The 8,201-nt window shown below is 42.3% G+C and overlaps 1 protein-coding gene across 1 annotated transcript; it reads right to left on the bottom strand.

The window, feature by feature from the left end:
• Positions 1-35: 35 nt before the first annotated feature.
• On the bottom strand, positions 36-1,647 carry LOC122544543 (histone H2B type 1-O-like). Its single transcript, XM_087984702.1, has one exon. The coding sequence runs from the start codon at positions 1,257-1,259 to the stop codon at positions 804-806; it is 456 nt and encodes a 151-aa protein (XP_087840828.1). The 5' UTR covers positions 1,260-1,647; the 3' UTR covers positions 36-803.
• Between the last annotated feature and the right edge of the window lie 6,554 nt (positions 1,648-8,201).

The raw sequence follows: 8,201 nt of genomic DNA on the forward strand, positions 1-8,201 counted from the left end.
TTTACCTGAATAATGAAGTACAAAAACGGAGGAAGTTCAAAAAACATTAATACTCATGTTAATTTACTTTTAGTTTACAAATGTGTACTTCACACTGTCTTACTCTCCCTCATTTTTCGAACTGTTATCTGTCCATTTCTGATCTTGAGAGTGGGTTATTTTCTAAACTTTGAGAAGAGGCTGAAACAAAACGGACCAAACACTGCAGTCTGCAACCTGGTTTTTCTTTTCACATTTCAATACCACCCCGAAATGACGATAAAGCAGCACACAGCATTCTTATGGCTCAGCAAACACGTTTTTTAAGACGATATTTTAAAGCTGTCCTCCCTTATCGCTCTCGATCAGATTCAGCAAATGCTCCACGTTTCAGTCCGGTAGCTGTGTTGGTGTTCTCTCGGTTCGCTTTTAAAGTCTCTCACCGAGAGCAGGAAGCTTTATTTTGCATTCCGAAAAATCGGATCAAACCCGCACATTGGAAATGTAAAGTAAATCAAAGTAAAATGCGTCAATCGTGGGACGGAAAGATGTGGGCATTTGTCTACCAGGGGTGAACGAGCAAGAGGAAAATGACTCACTGGCGCTTGATTTGCTCTCTCCACCCCACTCCCAAATAATTTGCAAAGCACTTATTAACACAAAAACACATAGCACAAGAAGTTCGAATGCCTTGTCAAGAATCACATGCAAACTAAAACAAACAACTCCTAAAGAAACAGTTCAGCTGTCTCAGGGAAGTTGTGGGTGGCTCTTATAAGAGCCTTTGGGTTGTGGATGTGTTTGTCTTAGTGCAATGCGGTCCTTCACTTGGAGCTGGTGTACTTGGTCACCGCCTTTGTGCCCTCCGACACGGCGTGCTTGGCCAGCTCCCCGGGCAGCAGCAGCCGCACGGCGGTCTGGATCTCCCGGGAGCTGATGGTGCTGCGCTTGTTGTAATGGGCCAGGCGGGAAGCCTCCCCCGCGATGCGCTCGAAAATATCGTTGACGAATGAGTTCATGATGCTCATGGCCTTGGAGGAGATGCCGGTGTCGGGGTGAACCTGCTTCATCACTTTGTAGATGTAGATGGAGTAACTTTCTTTCCTGGACCGCCTCCTCTTCTTACCGCCCTTCGCTGGCGCCTTCTTGATGATTTTCTTCGCGCCCTTCTTGGAGGCTTGCTGTGCTTTCTTCTCATCAGCCATAGCGCCGCTCACTTTCAGATGCAGAATAAGGGCAAGTGGGCTCGGAGTTCCCTTTTTATAGACTGACGACGTCATCAATGCTAATGAGGGATGGGGGAAAGCCTGGTTCCTGATTGGGTACTTTACACAGAGTCATTCCCAAACATTGAGTCTCTCTGAGTGGTTAATGTGGGATCCAATGTGGATCTGTCAGGATTTGCAACGAAATGTTAAGTGGATAGTGATTCTGTTCCTGTCAGTCTGACTGAGGGAGATTTGTTTTGTGTTTGTGATACAGAAAATGACTGTGGTATTGGCTCGGTTTCCTTTTTCTTGTTGTTGTGATGATGTGTTTCTAGCTCCGCATGTCTGTTTCTGTTCCTCTGCATGGGCTGGAATTAACACAGAACTGTGTGAAAAAAAATCTCGTATTCGAAATTGCGATTACATTTGTTGTCAAGTTACACAAACGACTGGAACCTGACTGTGAGTGTTTTCTACACTTGGGGTTGATGCAACTTGTTCTCAATTGCACGGAGTTGCAGAGAAATGAGAAGAAAAAGTTTCTATGTAATACTTTTCTTGAGTCACGAGTTGAGTCATGTCTTGACTGTGGGATGAATAAATTTCTGTGACCTTGACTGATAACTGTGGGCCCAGAGACCTATCGATAACTGTGTGCTTTGAAAGTCCCCGCAGTGTAACTAAACCACGTTGCTGCACGTTTCATTTAGGGACTTATAACACTTCTCAGTCTTACACGAATGCCTGTTCACAAGCAACTGTTAGCATGCTATATATATGCGTCAGTTTAACTTTATATCTGTCGTGTCCTAATTTACACATTTTGCACTAACTCAAACATCTGTCCAATGAGGCTCTGGTCCTCCATCTAATAGTGTTATTTCAAGACGGGTTTTATTCTGTAACCATCAAACACTGCTGTGAGCGGTAAAACGTTATACTATTTGCCAGCCACTTAGAAATATTCCTCCAATCTGTGCCCCGAGGAGAAAGTAAGAACTGCAGATGCTGGGGATTAGAGGCTTATGCCCAAAACGTCGAGATGAAGGGCTTCTGCTTGAAACATCGATTCTCCTGCTCCTCGGATGCTGCCTGACCTACTGTGCTTTTCCAGCACCACACTCTCAACTCCAATCTGTGCCCGCCTGTTTCTCGGATGTATTTTTTGTAAACTCTATTTCACAGTCTTAACATGTCAGTACGTTACTGGACTGTAACTCAAACCTTCTGAAGTGTACCTTGTTGCTTTACTGTGTCGGTGTCAATTTTGAAAGTACCAGATACCACTTTGGACAGACTCAGGAAGGACTCACTACTCTCCACTCCCAAACCCTATGAATATCAGCCTCTGCAAATTGAAGCTGAGTTTGTATTTATAACTGCAGCATTTTGATAAAGGATAATACTTTCTACATTGTTACTGACAATATCTGCAATGTCACTGCGGATGTTACATTGTTTATGCCAGTTTCTAGCTAATCAATAGTTGTGTTATATCCAAACAATTTATTGCTTTGCAAGTGACTCAGTATTTCATTCTGTAACTGCCAGTTTATTGTTTCTAATCTTGTATTTACTCAGTTTCAGTCAATCACTGGCATTACAGAGAGCAAATCTCAAAGTTTCTGATGAAATGGATGGTTAATCTTTTTTTTTCACTCCATCCTTGATACATCAGGGTAACTTGTAACTGAATCGATCAGTATGTGATCTGTGAGCACACACATATCAGTAAGTTACAGATAAAGTGTATAGTGAATGATGCCTCCCAATCCTGTCATGCAGATGTATATGCTGTAGTTATTAATTTCTTTCTATCTTGTGTCACCTTAAATATCTCAAAGCAGAAGACCATAAGAAGCATGAGAATTCTGTGACATTTCTATCTGCCTGTGTGTACTCTGTCATGAGAACAGATCACAAAGGCTTTAGTTATGGTCTTCATCTCATTTTGATGTTTAGTGCCCATAACCAAAGACTCCCTTATGTATCAAAAAGGATATATGGCTACATTAGCATAACTTAAGCTGATAACTCCACCCTAACTGCTCTCTGTGGAACAGAACAAGGGGAGAATATTCTCCATTGCTTTCTTAGACAGAAGGCTTCCTGTTCAAAACTGTGTCCCTTACTCAGGATTCTCTCATGAGCAGTGACCTACTCCCAACATCAACTCCCTTCAGATCATTTTTTTTGCTCTAAAGGCCATACATTGTTCTTCAAAACTCCAATGAGAATATATCCAACCATTTTATACTTACAATGAGAGCCTATGTGTCAATCTGCAGCTCTAAGCTTCTGCTATTTGAATATGTGAGGACAGGTATCACCCTCACCCAGTAAGATTCTGCTATGTGCATACTTGAGTGAAGTTATCACCCTAAACCTGTTGGTTTCTACTTGTGAATATGACAGTTTCTAGTCTGTAAATGGGATAGTTTAATCAATCATCCATTCAGTTTCTGCGTTGTTAAAATGTGAACGTAGTTATCAATGTCAACCTGCCATCTTCTGCGAAGTGAACATGTGGGGGTCCATATTGAAATGTACCTGTTGCTTTCAGTGACAGGAATGCATGAGTTTAGTTATCATTCATTCCCTGTCAGTTTCTTCGATGAGACTGTATTGGTGTAGTTATCCATCTGTACTGATGAAGGGCTTTTAAACAAAACGTCGATTCTCCTGCTCCTTGGGTGCTTCCTGACTGCTGTGCTTTTCCAGCACCACACTCCCGACTCTAATCTCCAGCATCTGCAGTCCCCACTTTTGCCTATTCATTTGTACCTGTCACTTTTTGATCTGTGAATATGGAAGTGTAGTTATTGATCAGTCCATCAGTTTCTGTATTTTGAATATGACTGTCTAGTTATCTATCTGCCCCGTCAGATTCTGCTGTGTGAATATGAGAATGTCATTACCAGTCTCTACCTGTCAGCTTTTGCTATGTCAATGTGATTTTAGTTATCAATCTGCCTCATTCGGTTCTAGGTGAATGTAAAAATGTAGTTATCAATATATACCTGTGACATTCTGCTCTGGGAATGTGGGTGTTATCAAAATGTACCTGTCAGTTTCTGCAATGTGAATGTGTTTGAGCAATCATCAGTCTATCCCTGACAGCTTCAACTATATGAATGGATGAGTGCATCTGTACCTGAAAGTATCTCTACCTGTCAGTTTGTGCTCTGTGAATAAGTGAGTGAACTTATACATTTACCTCTGTTAAACATAACACTTGCAGAAACTGCAGGAGCCTCCTCTATTTACTTCAAATCTCTGTTGCTCAACATGAATAAAGTTTTGTACATTGCCATCCATTTCAGGGTGGCATGGTGGCACAGTGGTGCCAGGAACACAGATTCAATTCCAGCCTTGGTTCATTATCTGTGTGCAGTTTGCACATTCTGCCCGTGTCTCCATGAGTTTCCTCTGAGTGTTCTAGTGAGAGAGAATTTCACCAGCACCTTCACTTTCAAAGATATCGCCATCACTGATCCCTCCCACTTTCAGCATTGGGCGTGGTGTGGGGGTGGAGGTTACCATTAAGAGAGAATAAAACCATCACCCTTCGGTGTCCAGTTGTGGTATTATTACTAAATCCCCCACTATCAACATGCTGGGGTTACCATTGAGAGATAATTTAACCATCATCTCCTTCATGTTCCCCATTATCAACATTCTGGAGACTTTGTTGAGAGATCACAACCATCGGCACCTCAATGGCGCTACCATCACTGAACCTATCCTCCCTCCTCCACATTAACACCTGGGTTGCTATCATTAAAAGAATCTAATCCTTGCCCCCTCAATGGTGTTTGTATCACTGATTCGATCCATGATTAACATCCTGAGGATTACTGTTAAGAGAAAATCTAACCAGCGGCACTTGACACTCAATATTAGTACCATCACTGAATCCCCCCTCGATTAATATCCTGCAATTACCTTTGACAAGAAACTGAATAAGACTCATCATGTAAACACAATAGATACAAGAGCAGATCAGAGGCTGGGAAGCGTGCAGTGTGCAACACATCTTTGGACTCCCTAAAGCCTGTCCACTATCAACAAGATACAGTAACCAGCAGCATGGTGTAGTGTGAGGAAAGTCGTATCTCAATAACTTGATTGAATTTTTCGAGAAGTGAGAAAAGAAGATTGATAAAGGCAGAGTGGTGGATATTGTCTATATAGACGTCAGCAAGATGTTTGACAAGGTTCCAAATGGTAGACTGTTGAGCTAACCATTGGACATACAATTGACTGGAAGGTGGGAAACAGACGGTGGTGGGTTGCTTCTCAGAGAGAAGGTCTGGGATCAGGGTGCCACAAGGATGAATGCTGAATCCACTGCTTTTCCTTTTGTAAATGATTTGGATGTGAATATAAAAGGCATGATTTGTAAATTTGCAGACAACAACACAATTGATGACAAAGTGGACAGTGAATGAAGTCATCTCAGGTTACAACAGAACCTTGATTAGATGGGCTGAAGAGTGGCAGAAGGAGTTCAATTTAGATAAATGTGAGGAGTTGCTTTTTCATAACGCAAATTTGGGAAGGATGTGTACACTTGATGGTAGGTTCTGAGGAGTATTGTCAGACAAAGAGGCCTTGGAATGTAGGTTTACAGTTCATTGAAGGTGGCATTGCAGGTGGGGAACAAGGTGAAGAGGGCATTTGGTACGCTTGCCTTTAATGGTCAGTGCATTGAATATAGGAGTTGGGTTTTCATGTTATGGCTATACAGGACATTGGTTCAGCAAATTGAGAATACTGACATCCGCAAGATGTTGAGAAATTTGAGAAAAGATTAACAAAGATGTTGCCAGGGTTGGAGGGTGTAAGCTATGTGGAGATTGAGTGAGCTGGGTCTATTTTCCCTGGAACATTTGCGGCTGAAGGTTTATGACAGAGGTGTATAAAATCATGAGGAGCATAGAGAGAGTGAATAGCCAAGGTCTTATCCCCAGGGTAGGGGAGTACAAACCCAGAGGGCATAGATTTAAAGTGAGAGAGGAAAGATTCAAAAGGGATCTGAATGGGTTTATGGATAGCAAAGGTTTGGAAGGGTATGAGCCAGCTGCTGGCAAATGGGAAAGATTAATTTAGGATATCTGGAGGGTAGCAAATGTTGCCCCCTTGTTCAAGAAGGGGAGTAGAGAAAACCTTGGTAATTATTGACCAGTGAACTTTACTTCGGTTTTAGGTAATGTTTTGGTCAATGTTATAATAGATAGGATTTATAATCATCTGGAGAGAAATACGTTGATTCGGGATAGTCAATGCGGTTTTGTGAAGGATAGGTTATGCCTCCCAAAACTCATTGGGTTCTTTGAGAAGGTGACCAAACAGATGATGACAGTAAAGCGGTTGATGTGTATATGTGTATCTCAGTAAGGCATTTGATGGGTTTCCCCATGGTGGACTATTGTACAAAATACAGAGGCATGGGATTAAGGATGATTTAGCTGTTTGGATCAGAAATTGTTTAGCTAAAAGAAGATTGTGGTGGTGGTTAATGGGAAATGTTTATCCTGGAGTTCAATTACAAGTGGTGTACTACAAGGGCGGGCTTTGGGGCCACTGCTGTTTGTCATTTTTATAAATGACATGGATGAAGGCACAGAAGGATGAGTTGGTACATTTGTGGAAGACATTAAGATTGGTTGAGTTGTGGATGGTGGTGAAGGATGTTGCAGGTTACCGTGGGGTAACCTGCAGAGCTGGGCTAAGAGGTGGCAAATGGTGTTTAATGCAGAAAAGTATAAGATGATTCACTTTGGAAGGAGCAACAGGAATAACGAGTACTGAGATAATGGTAAGATTCTTGGTAGTGTAAATGAGTAGAGAGATCTCAGTGTCTATGTCCATAGATCCCTGAAAGTTGTCACCCAGGTTGTTAAGAAGGCATTCGGCGTGCATGAGAAACAGCGTATGAATGTGTGTGTGTGAGAGCGAGACAGAGTGAGCGTGTGTGCATATGTGAGGCAGTGTGCATGAGGGAGAGAGGTCATGTTGCAGTTGTACAAACCTCTGGTGTGGCCGCACTTGGAGTACTCCATTATAGGAAGGATGTGGAAGCTTTGGAAGGGGTTCTGAGAAGGTGTACGAGGATTTTGCCTGGTTTGGAGGGCAGGTCTTCTGGGGAAAGGTTGAGGGACTTGAAACTGTTTTCAAGAGAGAGAATAATGTTGGGGGTAACTGAATTGTGGTATATTAGATAATCAGAGGGTTAGACAGGGTGGACAGCAAGAGTGTTTTTGCCTCGAATGACTAGCATGAGGGGGCATAGCTTCAAATTGAGGGTTGATAGACATAGGACAGATGTCAAAAGTAGTTTCTTTACTCAGAGTTGTATGGGCCACGGAATTCACTGCCTACAAAAGTAGTAGAGTCGCCAACTTTAAGGATATTTAAATGGTCTTTGCATAAACATATGGATGAAAATGGAATAATGTAGGATAGATGGGCTTAAGAGTCGTTCCACAGGTTGGTGCAACCTCTAGGTAAAAGGGCCTCTGCTTCGCTATGGTGTTCTATGTTCTATGGTCAGTGTGGACGAGTTGGACTGAAGGATCTGTTTCTGTGCTGTACGTCGCAATGACTCTAAATCACGAGTGTGATGGACACAAAATGCTAACTGTGTTTTTCCCTCTCCCTCTCAGTCCACAGATGCTGCAATACCTGCTGAGCTCATCCAACACTTTGTGTTTGTTTCAGATCTCGCAAACTTGTGATACTTTGTTTTCCATGATGTAAACACTGATGTTAGTGCAGACACTGTGGAGTTCTTCAATAAGTCATGAAAGGAACCCCACTGGATCGCAACATACGTTCTTGTATTTGTAGAATCATCACTTGCCCTGAAAATATACAATTAGGCACAATCAATAAGTTTCATGGAAAGTGGAGTGGAAGGTGACCAGATCAGCCATGAACTCATTGAATGGCGGAGCTGACTCAAAGGGCCGAATGGCCTACTGTGATGCTACGCCTTAAAATGAGGGGCCT

This window comes from Chiloscyllium plagiosum, unplaced genomic scaffold, assembly GCF_037043375.1.
Source record: "Chiloscyllium plagiosum isolate Xiang-an unplaced genomic scaffold, Cpla_swu_hap1 HiC_scaffold_49, whole genome shotgun sequence".
NCBI classification, from domain to species: Eukaryota; Metazoa; Chordata; class Chondrichthyes; order Orectolobiformes; family Hemiscylliidae; genus Chiloscyllium; species Chiloscyllium plagiosum.